At 43.7% G+C, this 19,413-nt stretch overlaps 1 protein-coding gene across 15 annotated transcripts in view; it reads right to left on the bottom strand.

Moving 5' to 3' along the window:
* Positions 1 to 19,411, bottom strand: part of Aak1 (AP2 associated kinase 1) — a 153,075-nt gene extending 133,664 nt beyond the window's left edge. For 7 of the 15 annotated variants that reach the window (XM_040737917.1, XM_040737920.1, XM_040737921.1 and 4 more), the window contains exons 1-2: positions 19,083 to 19,233; positions 18,512 to 18,895 (exon numbers count right to left, since the gene is read on the bottom strand). In XM_040737917.1, the coding sequence (XP_040593851.1) occupies positions 18,512 to 18,674 (163 nt within the window). In that variant the 5' untranslated portion in view covers positions 18,675 to 18,895; positions 19,083 to 19,233. Of the gene's footprint in view, positions 1 to 18,511; positions 18,896 to 19,082; positions 19,234 to 19,273 lie in introns of those variants that run through there. The other 8 variants (XM_021227760.2, XM_021227762.2, XM_040737924.1 and 5 more) reach the window with 3 other exon arrangements.
* Positions 19,412 to 19,413: the final 2 nt, after the last annotated feature.

Below are 19,413 nucleotides of genomic sequence, written 5' to 3'. Positions count from 1 at the left end.
TGGAGAGATGGCTCAGTGGTTAAGTGTACTGTCTGCTCTTCCAGACGTCTTGAGTTCAATTCCTAGCAATTACATGGTGGCTCAAAACTATCTATAATAGGTATGATGCCCTCTTCTGGTGTGCAGGAAGACATGCAGAGTACTGGTACATGAATATAAATTAATTAATTAATTAAAAAAAAAGAGCTGGGTAGTGGTGGCACACACCTTTAATCCCAGCACTGGGGAGGGAGAGGTAGGTAGATCTCTGTGAATTCGAGACCAGCCTAATCTACAAGAGCTAGTTCCAAGCCAGCCTCCAAAGCCACAGAGAAACCCTATCTTGAAAAACCAAAAAAAAAAAAAAAAAAAAGACCCACTGAAAACAACAACAAAAAAGGGGGGGGGAGCCCTGTAGATTTAGGTCACCACAAGGTGTAGGGTAGTTTGAAACAGGCAATACCACAAACTGATCATGACTGCAAAGCCTTACACTTTTCCCTTTCCTGCATGACACCTCAGCAGTGTCACCTGAGTTCACCAGAGACCCTCAGTGGTTCTCCTTCATTCTCTGAATCCAATCAAGTCCTCTATGACTCCAGAACGTTCTCATGGTCACTCCTCTCTGTCCTCTCTAAGGACACTGCTGCTCAGCCCCACCATCCCTCAGAAAAGCTCAGGAAGGCTTCAAGTGTTCTCAGAGACAGCCTCCAGACCACAGCTCTCGCTCAGTAAACTAGGCCCTGCCTTTCCTCTGGCCTTTCCAACTACTACCCTTGGAGAGATCATTAAGGAAAAAAATAGGCAAGTTTGACTGTATGAAAATGTAAAGTATCCACAAAAACACACCATTAGCAAAATGCAATTAACAAAATAGAAGAAACAACCTACCATGCATCCAACCAAGGATTAATGCCTTATACATGTTAATAATTTCTGCCAATCAGTAAGGGATAAGCATCCTAGCAAGAATGTGAACAAAGGATCATAAAAATTTCAGCATAGAAGAAGCAAATGACAAAGAAGAGAGAAGCATGGAGGGGAAAGGAAGGAAATGCATCCAGTCTCCTAAACAGGAGAGACAAGACAGATGTCTACACAGGTTAACCTTCCTGGAGAAAGGCTTATAGTCTACATTGAAAACTAAAATATGCCCATCTTTAGAGGCAGTCACTTAACATTCAGAAAGTTATTTTAAGGAAGCATCATAACAAATGCTCAAAGCCTTAAAAAACTAAATTCCTGGTCCCAACCATTAAGACACTTGCTGCCAAGACGAGAGTTCAATTCCAATCACCCAAAGAAAGGCAGAAGGACATATGCTGTAGTATGTACACACAAGCACACATGCACAAACAATAAATAAATAACAAAAAATTGAGAAAAATTCCTGCCAGGGGTGGAGGTACATATCTATGTAATTAATCTCAGTACTCTGGAAACTAGGGCAGAATAGTGAATTCAAAGCCTGCCTGTGACTATACAGCCAATACTCTACCTTACGAAGACAATAATAAAAGCTGAAGAAAGGTCCTATAGCAGTTTTATAGAAACTATAAAGTGATCTAATTGTCTAAGAATAGGAGAACCATTAGGGAGATTGCAATACAACAAACAACCAGCTCAGATGCTGCTGCTGCTGACCAGGGGACATAGCAAACAGCAATCTAAAGGAACATGACTAATAGTTCCTCTCTTTGCCTGGCTATATATTTACTCAGTCTACTTTGCTAAGGGTTCATTTGTGCACCAAAAGAAAATTTTAAGACTTCTTGGTTGCTTTCTTCCACATCTATAAGGATTTGTTTGTTTTTTAGACAAAGTCTCTGTGTGGCTTGAGTTAGCTTCAAGCTCATGATCCTTCTGCCGTGTGCACCACCACACTCAGCTCAACCAAAGACTGCATTTGAAACTAAAACTCACTATGTTGTTTCAAGTCTTCTAAACAGCCAATACCATTTTAAAGTCCCTAGATGAGACAGTACACCAGGCCCCGACCACTGGATGATAGCCGTGGCTTTAATAAATACAAACCGAGTGGAGGAGTAGCTGGGGCTATTACTCAATGGTATAGTACACATTTAAACATACAATCCTTGGTTCAAACCCTACTGCTCAAGAAAAGAGAAAGGCAGGGAGGAAATAACTAAAACAACATATAACAGTGCCTAGAACACCATTTTACATCAAATGCATGAAGAGTCCAAGTACTGACACTCAACTTTTCCACACCCATGCACTTTCCTCTGCACATACTCTTCAATCACAAGCCAAACCCTCAAATGACGTCTCTTTTTTTGTGGCTCAGAACTCTAACAAGTTTAGTCATCCAGTGTCTAAGTCCATAGCAGACTAAAAGCAGTGAGGTTAAGGAGTGCTGTTAATTGAGAAAGGTATGCAGTCAACATCAAGAAGTAACAGTTGAGAGTCTCAAAAGAACCAAGAAAACTCCACAAACTTCAAAAAGAATAGAATACAGAACCATTTCCCTCAGGAGCAAACTGTCTTGCTTCAAGCAAACACACAGCTCCTATTTCTAAGGCAGAGCTGTGGCACTCTAGTTAACACTGTGCTTGATAATAAAAAGACTTGTCCATGTGTTAGAGCTGGGTATTAAGCCCACCTTCATACAACCCACACTACACGCACATCAATGTGGAGTCCATGCAGTCTTCCTGACCCACAGGGCACAGCTGCTGCCAGACAGGCTCAGGTAAAAAGCACTTCCCACATACGCAGGCTGCCTCTGTGGCACACAGTCCCACATACAGCAGGCTGCCTCTGTGGTACACAGTCTAGACGCAGGAATAAGAGACCTACTTCACAAAAACCCTATCCAACTACTAAAATGCCAGAAACTGATAAACACCAAATGACCAGGAAAATCGTACCCTAATGATAAGAGTGTGTGTGCACACAATTTAAAATTAAATGCATCTTTAAAAATAAAACAGCTCAATCAAAATATTTGCAAATTTGAACTCAACACAACTTATAAACTAGCCTCTAGAAAGGTTACAAATATGTGCACGTCATCTTGTTTATAAAGCTGAATGTTTCCTTCTCTCTTCCCTCCGTTTGCTCCTTCCTTTCTGACTAACATACTCAAACTCCTTAAAATTACAAAAATAACCTATTGTTATTAATAAATATTGTTAACTAATAACAGTAATAAAAATCCTCCATTGTGACTTGGCATCTGCGTTCCTCCCATGCAATCATCATGTCACTGCCACCTGGACTCACTGCACACTTGCATTTCAACAGCTTTGACAAACACTCTCAGTCCAATCCCAGGAACACACAGCTATCCTGGTCCAGATCTCATCTACCCTTCCCTCCCTCTTTCACTTTTACCTGGTTTTAGCGCGTATCACCTCACCCTCTCTTGACTACATCTTACTCTCTGCTCATTCTGCTGCTTCCTTCACATGCTTATCCATTCACTGGGCTGCTTTTCACTCAGCTCACAGATGTACCAGCACTATAACAGCAATAAACAAGCCAGAGATCCTGCTTCAGGCAGCTGAAATTCTAGTGGGAGGAGATAAATAAAAAGCAAGAGCATTAGCTAACATAGAGGCAACAAGCCTCAGCTGGTGTGTGTACAGCAAGGCCATTCTGGGGTGACGCTGCAGTGAGTTGAGTGACAGGAACCAGCCAGGGGAGGGTCAGGAGGAAGAGAGGGGCCAGTAACTAAAGAGGAAACAATACAATTGCTCAAAAAAAGAAGAGAGCAGGATGGGGTGTTGTATGGTATTTTCTGTTCTGACTAAATAAAGCTTGCTTGGAGTCAGAGGGTGGAACTAGCCACTACTTAACCATAGGAGCTGGGCGGTGGTGGCTCATGCCTTTATTAATTCCAGCACTCAGGAGGTGGAGACAGGAAGTGATAAGGTGGGGTGGAGACAGGATATCAACCCTTTTGGTCAGAGGAAAGAGACAGGTAGGAAGCAACTGGTGGCTGCTCCCGGTTCTCTGATCTTCTGGGTTTTTACCCCTATATCTGACTCCTGATTTTTTAATTAAGATTAATTAAATTAATGCTGCATGGGGTGGCACACAACTTTAATCCGAGAGCTCAGGATGCAGAGGTAGATGGATCTCTGTGAATTTGAGGCCAGCCTGGTTCACATAGAGACTCCTAGGCTAACCAATACTACCCAATGACACCTTGTCTCAAAAACAAATGAAACAAAAAGAGAGAGCTAACGATGAGTCAGAATGACTAACAAGCACACTGGTTAACCTGGGTGTGGTGGTGTATACCTGCAATCCTAGCACTTGACTGAGGCAGAGGGACTGAAAGTTTGAAGCTAGCCTGGGCTAGAAAAACTGAGATATAGATAGGCAGACAACAGCAGAGCTAGATCAGGGGTCAGCAGGCCAGAGAGGAGGTGGGGTTGAATGCCAGGTGTGCTCTTCCTCCATCTAGCCTATTGCTGGTCCCAGGAGTCCCCCCATGCCCATTCTGCAGTCAGTCTCCCTGTAAGTCTCCACCCCACCTTCCATCCTGTCCTGTGTTTTTCTGCCAGTCACACCCAAGCTCTTCTCTAACACAGGCCAATCCTCTGGCAGTATCTAGAACTACATCCACACTGGAGTTTTGTTGGTCTTCCTGCTAAAAGGTCCCCAACTAGCCAGTTATAATGGCTCACGTTTATAAACCCAGAATATAAGAAACTGAGGCAGGAGGATTGGCATGAGTTGTGGGGCAGCTTGGACTACAAATTAACTACAGATCAGGCTGGAGACAATGTCTCAAACAAAGCAAAAGCACAACAAAGCAAAATGAGACATCCCCCAAAAAAGTCATTGTCATCACTCTGAACACTATTTTTACTTTTTAAAATGATTTTTATTATTTTTAACCAATAACAATAACATTCCATCATGACTCCGCATCTGTCTTCTTCCCAGGAGAATTACAAATGAATTATATAAATATATATTGGGGGGCAGTTTGGGCAGGTGAGTGCTAAGAACTGACCCCATCCTCTGCAAGAGCAATCTGTACTTAGCCATCTCTCCAGCCCCTCTCCACCCTTACTAATGCCATTATCTACCCAACCACATGAGACACAGGCCCAAGCTCTAGCTCAGCTTTCTCCTACCTCTCACATCACCTAATGATTAACATCAATTTTCCTAAGTTTGTGGGAAAGTGAGAAAAAAATAAGTTCAATGGACTCTTTGACTCACCCCCACTAAGAATAGTTCCCAGTATCTGAAGCTCGAACACAAGGCCACAGCTAATAATTCATCTCAGTAATGTTGTCTTAGTCCTAACTACACAGGTCTATCACCTCAATCCAATCAGCCCCACCCTCTCACCCTGCCAAGTGGCCTTAACAGAAACCCTATAACTTAAAAAAAAAAAAAACAACTAAACTCTTAGTTACAAGAAGCCCTTAGCAGGGGGGGGGGGGACCTTTAGTCCCAACACTCGGGAGGCAGACAGGCAGATCTCTGTGAGCTGGAAGTCAGCCTGGTCTACAAAGTGAGACCAGGATGGACAACCAGGGCTACACATAAACACTCTCAAAAATACAAAAAACAAACAAACAAACAAGCCCTCAAGATCATCCACAAGCTCAGAGAGAAGGTACAATGTGCCCTAGACTGCTAGAATGGGCCAAGTGCCCAATTCCTGGCCTCATACAGTTGTCTGTTCATTCTCTATGAGCCAACCCTGGGATTTGAATGCAGACTCGGCACTCCATCATGTTAGATTTCTAACATCCCATCACTGTAATTTCTAGATAAGGATATAGCCACTAAAATGTTGCATTTTATATTTACTCCAAGGTACAGCTCCAAAGCACAAGACCACCTTTTGAGAGAAATCTCTATCACAAAGAAAGAAAACACTTTACAAATGAATTGCCATAACTGGTCAGAGTGTCCCGTGGAGCTGATCTTTCAACAAGGTCATGAAGTTCACCAGGCAAGTCACTAACCCAGGTTTGCTGCTGACCTTCTTTCCATTTCCCTCTCCAGCCCAGAAGGAAACAGAAGTGTGTGCCCATGCTTTGGGGGCTGCATTCACTGAGTACAGGTGCTGATTTCTGGAGTACCCACTGTTACATTGTTAAATCAGGAAAGTCTCAACTTGGATACAAATTAACTTACAGCCCACACCCTGACCCTAAGGAAGTGATTATCTAATACTTTAAAGTGGACACAAATTAAATATATTAAAAAAAAACAACTCAGAGATTACAGGTCCCACACAGCCAATACAGCCAGCCAGAATGATGGGCTCCCCCAGGGGTCTATGATTTAAATGGATGGATAGGAGAGAGAAACATATCCCAGTACAAGGAACACTGAGGTACTCAGGCATTTGGGAAGAGTTCAATGGTGTAAGCCTGTCTTCTCAGCTACTAAGCAGGCTGCAGAGGCAGATCCCAACACCAAGGCCCTACCTTGGCTGAAGAGTGAGCTCAAAGCTACCCTAGGCAACTTAGTGAAACAAAAAGAAAAGCAAAAAGAAATTTGGAGTGCTATAGATAAATTAGTTAACAAGCACATGAACCTAAGTTTTATCCCCAAAATCAACATTTTAAAAAGCTGAACACAGTGAAGAGTGTTTATAATCCCAGTGGAGGAGAGAAAGGCAGATTCCTGGGACTTGCTGGCCAATAAGCCTAGCCTACTTGGTAAACTCCAAACCAATCACAAACTCTGAGTATAAGCAAATGAATAAATAGGCAATGTCAGAAGAATGACACCCAAAGTTGAACTAGGGACTCCACTTACGTGCACACACCAATGTATCTGCACATGCACACATGTGTATACACACACACACACACACACACACACACACACACACACACACACACCTAGCTTGTAATCCATGCTTGTAATCCAGGCACTTGGAAGGTAGAGACAGGAGAATCAAATTCAAGTTACTTTCAACTGCATAGTAAACCTGTCTAAAAGAAAACAAAATTGGGCTGGGAATTTATTTCAGTTGGTAGAATACTTACCTAGCATACACAAGTCCTGAGTTTAATCCCCAGAACTATATAAACTGGCCACAATGGCACACATCTGTTGTAGAATATTATTTTAAGATGTGTTACATTTGTTTATGCTATGGAGTATTTGTATAAGATGCAAAGATGTGTTGCAAAATTTTATGTTGCATTTGTTTGACTCTGTAAAGTTGTGTTACTTTGCCTGTCTAAAACACCTGATTGGTCTAATAAAGAGTTGAACAGCCAATAGCAAAGCTGAAGAAAGGATAGGAGGGGCTGACAGGCAGAGAGAATAAATAGAAGGAGAAAAAGATAGAAAAGAGGATCAAGGAACAAGAAAAGAGGAAGAGGATTTCAGGGGCCAGCCACCCAGCCAGACATGGAATAAGAAGGAAAGAAAAGATATACAGAAATAGAAAAAGGTAAAAGCCCAGATGCAAAAGGTAAATGGGATGGTTTAAGTTATGAAAAGCAGGGTAGAAATAAGTGAAGCTAAGGCTAAACATTCATAAGAAAGAATAAGCCTCCATTCGGCTTATCTGGGAGCTGGGTGGTGGGTCCCTCCACAAGAGCAAAGAGTTAAAAGACAACAACATATACCTGTAATCCCAACACTTGGAAAGTAGAGGCAAGAGAACTAGAATCATCCTCAAATACACACTGAGTTGGAAATTAACCTAACTACATGAGACCCTGACTCAAGGGGAGAGACACGGACGAGACGAGACTGGAGAGATGGCTCAACAGTTGAGAGCACTTCTTATTCTTGAAGACCAGGGCTCAGTTCTCAGCAGACCATCGAAACTTATAGAACTCCAGTTCCAAGGGATCTAGTGCCCTCTTCTGGCCTCTGTAGGCATTAGGCTACAAACAGTACACTTACATACAGGCAGATATAACACGATATTGATAAATCTTTTCTTAAAAGATTTTAAAAGGAGTTGGAATGTAGCTCTGTGAAAGCATTTGGGACCCTAGGTACAATCTCAAAGAGTTAAATTCATGGCAAAGAGAAACAAGGAAGCCAGGTGGATCAAGATCAAGGAAACCATCACGCTGATAATTTTCTTGACACAGAGAAGGATATCAAGAAAAGAGGAAATCAAATCACAGTGTTTCTCTCTCCTCCCTCTCCTCACCCAGAGGCTTATGGATATGCATCAAACTCCGGCTCTGCCAAGTTATATCCATACACAGTAAAACAAATATTCCCTCATGAAAACAAACCTTAGACAGCCAATATTAAGGATTACCTTATTCAGAGACTGATAACCAACTATATGCCAGACCTATGCTAAATGCTCTGCATATATCCTTTCAGCTTATCTCACAAAAACCCAGGTTTTGCATTTTAAGAGTGAGGAAAGTGAATCTTCAGAGTCAGTCACCATCACAAGGACAGGTCTAGTATTCAAACAAACAGCTGCCTACCTCTAGTGTCCCAAGTTTGTAACCCCAGTCCTCATGCTGCTAGCCAAAGAAGATGCAAAGGAAAAATCTAGAGGTACCCCCTCTACTCCAGCAAGGCATGAGGGCACAGAGCATTGGAAATCAAGTTTTCCCAATCACTGCTGAGCTGTATATACTCTCTGGCCAAGGCAAGGTTTTTCCATAGTCAAAAAGCCTAATAGAATCATCTCTTTCAGTACAGCTCCACCAACCCAGCCCCATTCCCTCCCACATCAAAGTTTCCAGAATGCTAAGGAGAAGGGGACAAAGGCCTGAGGAACGGGGTTAGGTTATACCCAGGGAAAACAAAACAAGTTTAAACACTTGTGATAGAAGCAACACTCTGGCACTGGCCAGATTAGCCATGCAGAGAAAAAGCCGAGTCAGCAAGAGCTAGAGAGCAGCCACCTCTCCAGCACCTGATTGCCATCTTCTCCCTGTTCTCCTAGGTACTAGCCACCTCCTAAACCTCATATTCACAGAGTACCAAAAGACATCTGTCTTTCCTTCACACTGACAGTCCCAGTGCAGTCACTACCATCACTTTCTACACAGGCACCAAGCAAATAGCACAGCACTGGACTGCTTTCCAGGACTCATGGCCTAGATGAAAGCACTGCTGTTTGAGATCACTCTAATTCCAGATGATAATCTGGCATCAATATCATGCTCAGCCCTCTCAACAATACAGGGTTGCCATCAGCTCTGGGCCCAACAATCTCTCAACTTTTCACAAGTCGTAAGTAATGCTTCAGTTGGTACTGCCATCCATTGTCTGTCTACCAGTGTGAATTCAACCTAAGGAAGAAAATGACAGCTCACACTGATTCCACGTCTTTTAAGATAATTTTTTAGTTTACATTATTATTTCTGTGCATGTGTATGGGCAGGTTGACCAACTCACAGCATGCGGAGGCCAGAGGACAACCAGCACAAATCTGTTCTCTCCTTCCACTATGTGAATCTGGGGACTGACCTCAGGTTGTAAGGGTTAACAGAGACCATCTTTATCTGCTGAGCCATCATGCTGCCCAAAACTCCAAGTTTTTATTATTTTCAATTTCATTTTAGCTCTGCAACTTGCCCTTTGGTAGTGTGGAGACCTAATTCAAAAGGACCCCTGTCTGTCACAGTAGGGCAGGTATATGTATATCTGTCATCTAGTAGAATATAGCTCCATGATAGAGTACTTGCCTAGGATTCATGAAGCCCTCATTCACTCTCCAGTAGAAAAAACTCAAAATGCACAAAACCACCCTACCCTCAACAAATAATTATCCAGCCCAGAATCTCATTTCTACCAACCTAGCACATGATGTGGTGACCAGTGCGCTAACAAAAGAGGCCGTATGGCTCAGAGCACCCTGTGTGTGCATGACTTTGGGCAAAGGTGTCTTTTTAAAATTCACTTTCTTAGAATCAATATACCAGCAACTTTTCTTATTTTTTTAAACCCTTAATTCTCTACATAAACTAAGCTCTTACAGGAATAAACCCTAATCCCAAGAAAGTAAGATGACCAGCCTTGGCAGGTCCTTGTTGAAGTCAGTGGTAACAGTATCCTAACACTCACTAATATAGACATAGAACCTAAACTTTCTCTCCAGATCGTCCCTTTTCAATGCTGAGGTTTGAACGTGTTCCTCCAAAGTCTGCAAGTCGGGTTCCAATCACCAGGATGCTGATGTAAAATGGTGATGACTCAAGGGAAGGCCCTCAGAAATGAGATGCATGCCCTTTAAAGAGGTGCCACAAGGCCATCCTGACCATGTCTCCCTGGATGCAGGCAGTCTGCATCCAGAAGCGAGGCCTGGCCAAACCCCATTATACTGGCTCTCTGGTTGTATATCTCTAGCCTTCAAAATCGAGAAATAAACTGACTTGTGTTTGAGCTACCTAGTTTATGGAATTCTGTTTCAGCAATCCAAAGAGATTTAGACAGCGAGTAACCCTGAAGTACTGTACAAGTATTCCCAGGCTTAAAAAAGCTCATAAAGAGATTTATTTGAGAAGGGTCCAAGAGTGTTATGGAAGAGGCCAAGAGTATATGTTCATTGGTGAAGAACATGCCTAGCCTAGGGTATACAGGACCTCTGGCTCCATCCCCAGTACTGACCAAATAAATAAATAAAGATGATGATGATATTATTATTATTATTATTATTATTATTATTATTATTATTTTAACAATACTAGGGCCAGGCATGATTGCCACACCTTTAATCTCAGCACTCGAGAGGCAGAGGCAGATCTCTGTGAGTTCAAGGCCAGCCTGAGCTACATAGTGAGACACTGTCTTAAAAAAAAAACAAGGAAGAATTTTCTGGAAGGATCCTGCATTTGCAGCTTGCAGACCTGGGTCAAGTTCTTTGGTCATTGTAGCTTTGGGATAATCATTTAACCATTCCAGCTACTGTGTTCTCACCTGCACAGAAATAATTGTCCTCCTTACCTCCTTGGGATGTTGTAAGAATGAATGAGAGACGGCAGTACACTGTTACTGTAAGAGCCAACAAGGCTTACTGAGCATCTCTGCTACATGTGAGCTGCCACACCTAATAGAGAAGTCATAAAGACTCAGCTTTCCTAATAGAAACAATGTGATTAATGCCCAAGAAACAAGAGAACATGCCACTAGACACACTGCATTGCAGTACTGGGTATGTGGCATAGTCTCTAAGTTCTGAAGGGGTTGAAGGAGAGAGATCAGTGAGTGCTGAAACATAAAGACTGATTGTCCAAGTCTTTGGCTGGAATTCGTCCTCTGAGGAACCTTGTTTTAAGTTAAGACCTCGAGTTCAGCAAGTTTGATGAGTTCAGCAAGTTTGATATGCTCTAGTCTTCTCTCTCAAAGCAGAGGCAAGTACTCTCCATCCCCTGAGAACAAAAATAACTGAGGACCACAGTTCTAGACCAGTGGTCTTCAGTGTATTGAAGACAATCCACTAAGGTACAGAAAGGAAAGGTAGACTTTTGGATATATTTATTCTCATCATAGAAAATAAGATTTTCAAGAAGTGGCAACCCAAAAACTACAGAAAATATTTGCAAATCCTCCTTTTGAAAAGATTAATATCTAGAATGCAGAAAATTTCTAACAAATTCAACAAGTAAACAATTGATTGAAAATGAACAAAAGATTTAAATAGAAAAAAAACAAAAAAGACTTAAATAGACATTTCCTCAAAAAGATACACAAATAGATAATAAGCACATGAAAATGCTCAACATCACTAACCACTAGGGAAATGCAAGTCAAAATGACAATAAGACACTATTTAACACCCATTAAGCAAGCTACCACTGCAAAAAGAAAAAAAAAGCCAGACTTGGTGGCACATGGTGGCATAGGCCTGTCCTTCCAGTTCCAGAAACTAGGTAAAGTTCAATGTCAACTTTGGCAACCCTGTGTCTAAAATAACAGTAATACAGCTGAACATAGTGTTGCACGCCTTTAATTCCAGCTCTGGGAGGCAGGGATGGGCAGATTTCTTTGAGTCTACCTGTAAGTTTAAGGCCAGCCTGTTCTATACAGTGAGTTCCAGGTCAACAAAAAGCCCTAGGCATGGTAGTCCAACTCTCTATGACACCAGCACTGAGAAAGTGAGCAGGATAATCCCAGGTCATCCTGAGTTACTTAACAAGCTCATATGAGCCTTGACTACAAGGGATTGTCTAAAACAAAAAGAAAACAAACAAAAACCAGAAAAACTAAGACTTTTATCTTTATTAATATGTAATGATTAATGCCCGAAACCAGTATTCCCATTCACTCCACCATCTCATACCAAAAGGCACTGGGAGATACTACGTTTCATGTAGGTTTGGGTAAGTGGATTTATTAATCATGTTGTTTTAAATGAATTAATAACCCTCACAAAACAAGGAGGCTTAACAAGATTTCTGGAAAGAAACTTTGGATTAAAGACAATGCAAGCATGAATGAACAAAAGCACAGAGACACTGCCACTTCTCTCTGGTGCACTCTTCATGAGGAACGATACAAAATGGAACAACCATGGCTGATAAAAAGGTTCACCAAAACCTTGCCATCGTTTAAAAACTAGATTTATATGCACTGCGCTGATGATGAATTACCCGCAGTTTCAGATACTAGTGAGTGGCAGCAGGACATGAGTATGAGGAACTGGCATGCTTTTAATGTATAGTGCTATTCTCTCCACAGCTTTAGAGACCACTGACCTACACCTACACCACCCAACAGGACTTCCTGTGAAGAGAAACAAGACTTATTGGCCTGTCTAAAACTGTAAGCACTAGTCACAGGTGACTTTTCAGCAAACAGCATTCAGCTAGTGTGTCTAGAGTGTTAAATCTTTACTTCGTTTAATTTTGGATGATTTAAACAACTGCCTCCAGTTAAGGCTACTTTAGTGGACAGCACAGGCATAGACCACAGTTAGATTACTACTTCAATCTCAAAACGTACAGCCATGGCTGTACCATGTTAGGCCCTCTACCTGTCCATCTGGCAGTAAGTTTCTTCAACACATACCTTAAATGTCACTGCTTGGCTTTCCCTGGCTGCTCACCCCACACAAGAAAACTAATCTGCTAGGCCTGAGGCCTTCACCCTTTTCCAGGCCCCATTTCAACATGTCCAGAGATTTCTCCCATGTCTCAAGACCATGGTGGCTGCGAGTCCCTGAAGGCAGACACCTGGCATACAGCGTATCTGTTCAGCAACACTCACTGGATAAGCAGTGAGTGAACAAGCTGGAGATCAGGTTTACAGAGCACTCAGCTTGGAAAGCAAGCTGCAGCAAGTGCTTGCTACTTCACTGGCTAGACTGCATCATAAGCAGGCTCCCAAGGCACCTGTTCCTCTAAGAGTACCACACAAAGGTGGACATTGGTCCTGGGCCCTTTTCTAAAGTGTCAACTTCCAAATACTATGAGTTAAATTAAAGTATCAACTGTTTAATTTTTATTAAGCCACCCACCATCTTAGCTATTGAAGTACAGGAGAGACCTCCCCACACAGTCTCCCACTTGAAACCCATGTGTTCTCACTTCATCTCTCATTAGACAAGCTTGATCTTGTCAGAAGGACCAAAGGAGAGCTCTGACCATAGCAACTGCGTACTCTGGACTTCATTCTAAATTCTTGATTTGTCTATATTTAGCAAAGCTATAACCGTCATCAAGCCCCAAACCAGGAAGACACCATTCACAAACCACCCCCTGAAAATCTGCATTGCCTGTAAAAAAAAAAAACAGACTTCGCAGCAGGCAGTCATCTGAAGTAGGAGGGATCAAAGTGGCATCTGAGTCAAGAAGGGACTCAGGAGCATCTAACTAATATCTCTGCTTGGTGCTCAAGGGTCCCATGAAACATTTCTTCCCCTTCTCACCTGCTCTACTAAGGCATCTTAGCTGCCCTGTGCATTCTCCTCTAACACTGGTAACACGCACACACACCTGCCCGATTCTGCCTGACTTCTTGCCTCTTATGACACTTCTAAGACACCTTTCTGTACTTTAGCACAGAGCTAGGGCACAGTAAGGGAGCAAGTACATACATGCAGCTGCTTAGTAATTCTTCAAAGAGCACAGAGCCACTGAAGAAAGTGAGTGGCAAACACATCCAAATATATATTAGGAAGCAAATACACAAGAATCTCATTCTATGCCACCTCCAAACACACACACCCTTGGCTTCCTTTCCTTGAGCCTGGAAGGGAAACTTGTACCAAAACAGTGACATCACACCAGGTCAGTATTCCTGAGATTCATCTTCCATTTCGCCACTCCACATTTTTGCACATCCATTCCTTCTAGCTACAAGGCCTTGGGTAACACGACTAGTACACTTGCGGGGTAACTGCCATTCCTGGTCAAACCTCCCCTTCCTCCCTATCATCGCTGAAAAACAGGACACTTATCCCAGGATTACTTGTTATTTACTTGTCTCAGTCTATGACCCATCAAGCTTTTTTCTGGTACTTAATACAGTGCCTGCCACAAAAAAGCACAAATGAATGGCTCACCAGATGAATGCACACATGTACTATCAAGACATTTAGAACTGTGCACTATATGTAGGCTGGGGAGGGGAAGGGGTTGCACACAGTTTTCAAGCCTTTCTTCCTTGATCTGCAGATAGTGGGAATTAGGAAAGCTTTCTCACCAGTCCAGACCTGGATTCTTTTTGTGCAGGTGAGAATGTTCTTAGAGCCTGTTAGTTCACCTTCTGCCGAACTGATACAGCTCTGGAATGCTGCCTTGGGCACAGTAAGTATTCAATATTTACTTACTGTTTAAAGTTTAGAAGTAAGGCTTTATAGAGCCAAGAAGTATGACAAAAGTACTGCTTCTAAGCACTGCTCTAATTTTCCCAATGAGCTCATTCTAGCAGCTTAAGCCAAATAAATCTTCCCTTGATATCACGTGTCTATTAACTTAGACATGGTTTATCATCTCATCCAGGCATCCTTACTAAGAAAGCACTTGGCCTAGAGATGGCCACATCCCTCTAATTCACAGCTGAGAGGCTCACCTTCCTCCAGACAACCAAGTACCTGCAGGACTAGAGAGCCAATCAAGCAAGGCTGCCGTGGAAATGGCAGTCTAGCGTTCTCCTCTAGCATCTGATTCTTGAGCCCTGGCAGGCCCTACTGTGAAACACACACTACTACCCACACTGGGGAAAAGGAAATTGTGAACAGGATGTGGTAGCAATCAGGTCTGTGTTTGAAAATTCTCACTGTCACCACCCTATACTGCCTGGTCACTGCTTGGGGCACTTGGCATATAACTCATTATTCTTGAACACCTCTGGCTGGACTCAGAGAAGAGGAGCTAGGGAAGAGGCACTGCTACCCAAACAATACTGCAAAGAACATCTGACTCAGCCCAAATACAAAAGGTGAGATTGCTTTAGATTGTCCCAACCAGGCAGGTTTTCACCTGCTCCCCACTCACCTTTATCTATAAATACACTGTTGCCGCTTAAATAATAGCTACCATGTATTGAATTTATCACTTTTGAAGTGATAAATTCTTTATATATACTATCCCACTATCCTCAAGACCACCCACAGGGCAGTGGATCTCAGACTTTAGCTTACATCAGAATCTCCCTGGGACTTGTTAAAGTCCCATAGCCACAATCTACAGAGTGTGCTGTGAGATCTTCATTTCTAACAAGCTCTCCTGTGGAATAGCTTGACCCAAGTCGTGTAACTGGCTAAAGAAGAAAGGGAGGGAGGGAAAGACCCAGAGGACCAGCAAAACAGCTCAACAAGTAAGACACTTGTCATGAAAGCCTAACAATGTGAGTTCTATCCCCCAACCCAGGTAAAGGTAGAAAAAGAGAACTAACATAACAATGTTGCCTTCCGACTTCTACATACTATGACACATACATACACATACACACACAAGTTGTAATAATAATAATAACATTAAATATGTTTTTAAAACCAGATCCACAAAATGGTGAGATGGCTCAAAGGGTAAAGACATCTGCTACCAAGCCTGAAGACCTAAGTTTGATCCTCAGGATCCACATGGTGGAAGGAAAGACCCAGTTCCTCAAAGTTGTCCTCTGACCTCTGCATGCACGTGCAAGCATTCGCATGTACACACACACACACACACACACACACACACACACTATAAAAATGTTTAAAAACAAAAGCAGATCCAAAAATTGAACCTAAATCTGATTATACAATCAGTGCCCATAAGCACACAACTATATTACTACTATTTCTTTTCTTCCTAAGTTGACTGGTAGTTTCCAAAGGCAGACATAAGGGCTGGGGACATAGCTCAGGGGTACATGCACAAGGCCAGCATGATCCACAGCACCTCAAGGAAATTTATTGGCTAATTAAAGGCAGGCATCATACTTTAGAGTTTAGGCCCCTTACCCCCTTCAAAACTTAGCAGTGTCTTTGAACTCAGTAGGTGCCACACACATACTGACTCCTACATATCCACATACTTCAGAGGCCACACACAATTCTAGCTCAATCATAGCCAAAGAAATTTGCCAGACCAAATTTTAAATGCTACTCTCACACAGAGCCTCAACCCATGCTGTCACCATACTAGCTCATTCCATAAACAGTTCTTGGCTCCTTAACAGTGAAGGGCACTAAGGACAAGATTTGCAGCTATTATACCCTAGCTTCTTTCATGGTGACACTAATCATATCAGTAACTGTCCCTTTTCCATCTCTTAAAACATCTCTGGAACTCTAGCATCTAGTTTAACATCACGTCCCTAGAGCCTAGGACAGAACCTGCCATATCACAGGTACCCTGTAACTGTTGGTTGAAGAAATAAATGCATGCACAGTTGCAAACCCTACATTCTATTTTTTAAAATATCAGAATGCACAATGTGCAGTTCTCAGGATGAATTCCAGGGCAGCCTAGAAAACAAAGCCCGATTTTGTGTTTTCTCTTTCCCATCACTCTTCCAAGACTCAGAGAATAAGCAATGCTTAGGGCAGCACATGATGAGACAACATCCTAGCTGAAAAGAAAAAGGAAACTGCTCCTGGGCTCTGAGGCCAGCAGAGGCCGTTTAGAGAGGAGGAAAGTGCTCTGTGCCCCTCATCCTCCTGCTCTCGCACTCCACCCACTGCAGTCAAGGACTTTGGCTACGATGAAAGAGTCAGCTCAGATTCCAAGGTACAGATCTGGCAGCAGACACAGAAGCATCTCCCACCATGCACCAGAGTCCTCAAAGAAAGGTCCAGAAAGGATGGTGACTCAGGCCCAGACTAAGTCCAGTTGGAGCATTACTAAGAATGAAAAAAAAGCAGTAATTTAAAAAGGAAATTCATTATCAGATATCTCTTTAAAATGGTGCTTTTTAAGTACAGGCTTCAATCCTACCCTCAGATGCCAGGCCCCACCAAATCCAGTGCTTACACAAACTGAGTCAAACACAGCTTCTCCCTCTTCCCACCCACCCATCCACCACCCTACAACACTCACCATGACAGGCATTTCCTAGGCCCAGGTAGGGATCCTTCTCCAACCTCAGCTTGCAAAGCCTCCTTTTCAAAAGGAGCCTCTTAGCTTTCATCCTCTCTTCCCTAGCTAATAAGCTATCCCCTACCACCATGTTGCCTTTCCCGAGACCTCCCCCATACCCAACCCCTGGCAGTCTGTAACACAACCTACAGTAGGCTGGCCCTATCCAATTAGTTTGAATTGCTTCATGCCAAGGAAATCGCTGCTTTTATTAAAAATAAAAGCACTCTAAGCAGGCAATGAGCTGTGCAAAGTATCAGTCTGGCATAATTATGAAGGTCGAGGTTAAGGTTAGCAGAGAAACACTCAAAAGATTTCCCTAAAGCCTGGGGCATGAATACAAATACACAAATGAGCACACACCAAGAGAATCCACACAGAGGATCTAAACAGCACCCTCTCCAATTGAGAGGAAACTAAACCAGAGCCACTGTTAAGTAATTCTTAAATAGAAACTAAAACAGGAGAAAGGAGGCCTAGGCGACTGAGTTCAAAACAGTCTCATTCACTTCTTATGATTTTTATCTTAGCTACATCCTGGGGACCTGGTTACAGTTGGGTGAAGAAACAAACCTAGTCAAACGACCAAAACATGCATTCCCATCAACCAGGAAAAAAAAATCCTCTTTGGATACTTACAGAAATGGGAAAGTTGGATAGGAGAAACTCCTCTTTTTAAGGTCTCTCCCCATCCCCACCCTTCAGCCCCCACATCAGAATTTAAAGTTTCAGAGAAACGGCAAGACCACCACCCTGCATTTGATGTCATTTCTACTTCACATACGTTTTCACATCTGATCCGCACAATTCAGTCAAAGGAGGAGGTTTTCCGAGCCTCGCCCGCCCCCCCGACCCCAACTAAAATAAAAAGGCCACTGAGGTAAACAATTTGGGCAATACCGCCCCGCAAGCCCTGTCAATTCCCAGTCTTAGTTTTAAATCTCTCAAGGACAATGACTCACAGGGAAAGTGCAGGGGGAAGGGAGGGTCAGTTGGTCAAAACCCATTCATACAACTGGAAACCAGAGTCTTGCCACATCAGCACATGAATTTAATTCACCGCGCACTGGCTTCCAACGTACCTTCCGCCAGCACCTCGTCCACGGTGACCTGCTGCCGCCCGATGCCAAAGACCCTTCCGATGTAGCCACTGCCCAGGCCTGAGCTGCTGCCCCCTCCTCCGCTGGAGCCTGAGCCCAGGCCAGAGCTGCCCTGCTCCCGCCTGGAGTCGAAAAACTTCTTCATCTTTCCAATAGGAAACGCCAAGGCAAAATGCCGATGGTTTCTCGGTTCGTATTTGTTGTAAAGAAAAGAGATCTAAGGATTTCTTCTCAGGTTTCAGCCCGGAGCAGAGCCACGGGAATCCGGCCGTGGGGTGGGGGCTAAGGGACGGCGCCTGCAGGAATATACTGTCAATCGCGCGATGGGTCCCCTCCTCCTCGCAGAACGATCGTTTAAGTTTAAACCTGCGATGACAGAGGCAGAGAGAGGATGAATCAGTAACACACTCCTGAGCCCAACTGCCGTGTCCTAGGGGAAGCAAAGGCCGTCATCCAGAGGAAACGCTGGGTGCATTTTCTTCAGGAAAGCCCTGGAAACACACCGGCCCCCAGCCCGGACCCCCGCCCCGGGCCCCGGACCCTGGACACCCACTAGCGGCGGCTCGGCGCCAAGCCCAGCTACCAGCCCCGCGACATGGCCACGGCCGCCGGCCTGCGACGCGGAGGAGGCGGCGCTGCCGCAGAGCCGGGGCCACTTAGGCGCCCGCCCGCCAGCTGATCCCCGAGCGCAGCGCTGAGGCCGCCCCTCCCCCGCGCGCGCGCCCGTCGGCTCCGTCCACCCACCCGGAAGTGACCTGCCACCGGAAGTGCCTCTCAGGGCAGCGTGGTCCCTGCTCAGGGTCGCCTCTGAGATACCAGCTGTAGTGACAGCCCGAAAGAAGTCGATGGCAAGAAGGGGACCAGAGGAGGGGGACTCTGGACAG

The sequence above is a fragment of the Mesocricetus auratus genome, unplaced genomic scaffold, assembly GCF_017639785.1.
Source record: "Mesocricetus auratus isolate SY011 unplaced genomic scaffold, BCM_Maur_2.0 Super-Scaffold_100676, whole genome shotgun sequence".
NCBI classification, from domain to species: domain Eukaryota; kingdom Metazoa; phylum Chordata; class Mammalia; order Rodentia; family Cricetidae; genus Mesocricetus; species Mesocricetus auratus.
Note: the sequence above shows the minus strand (reverse complement) of the source record. Positions and strands in the feature narration are given on the sequence as shown.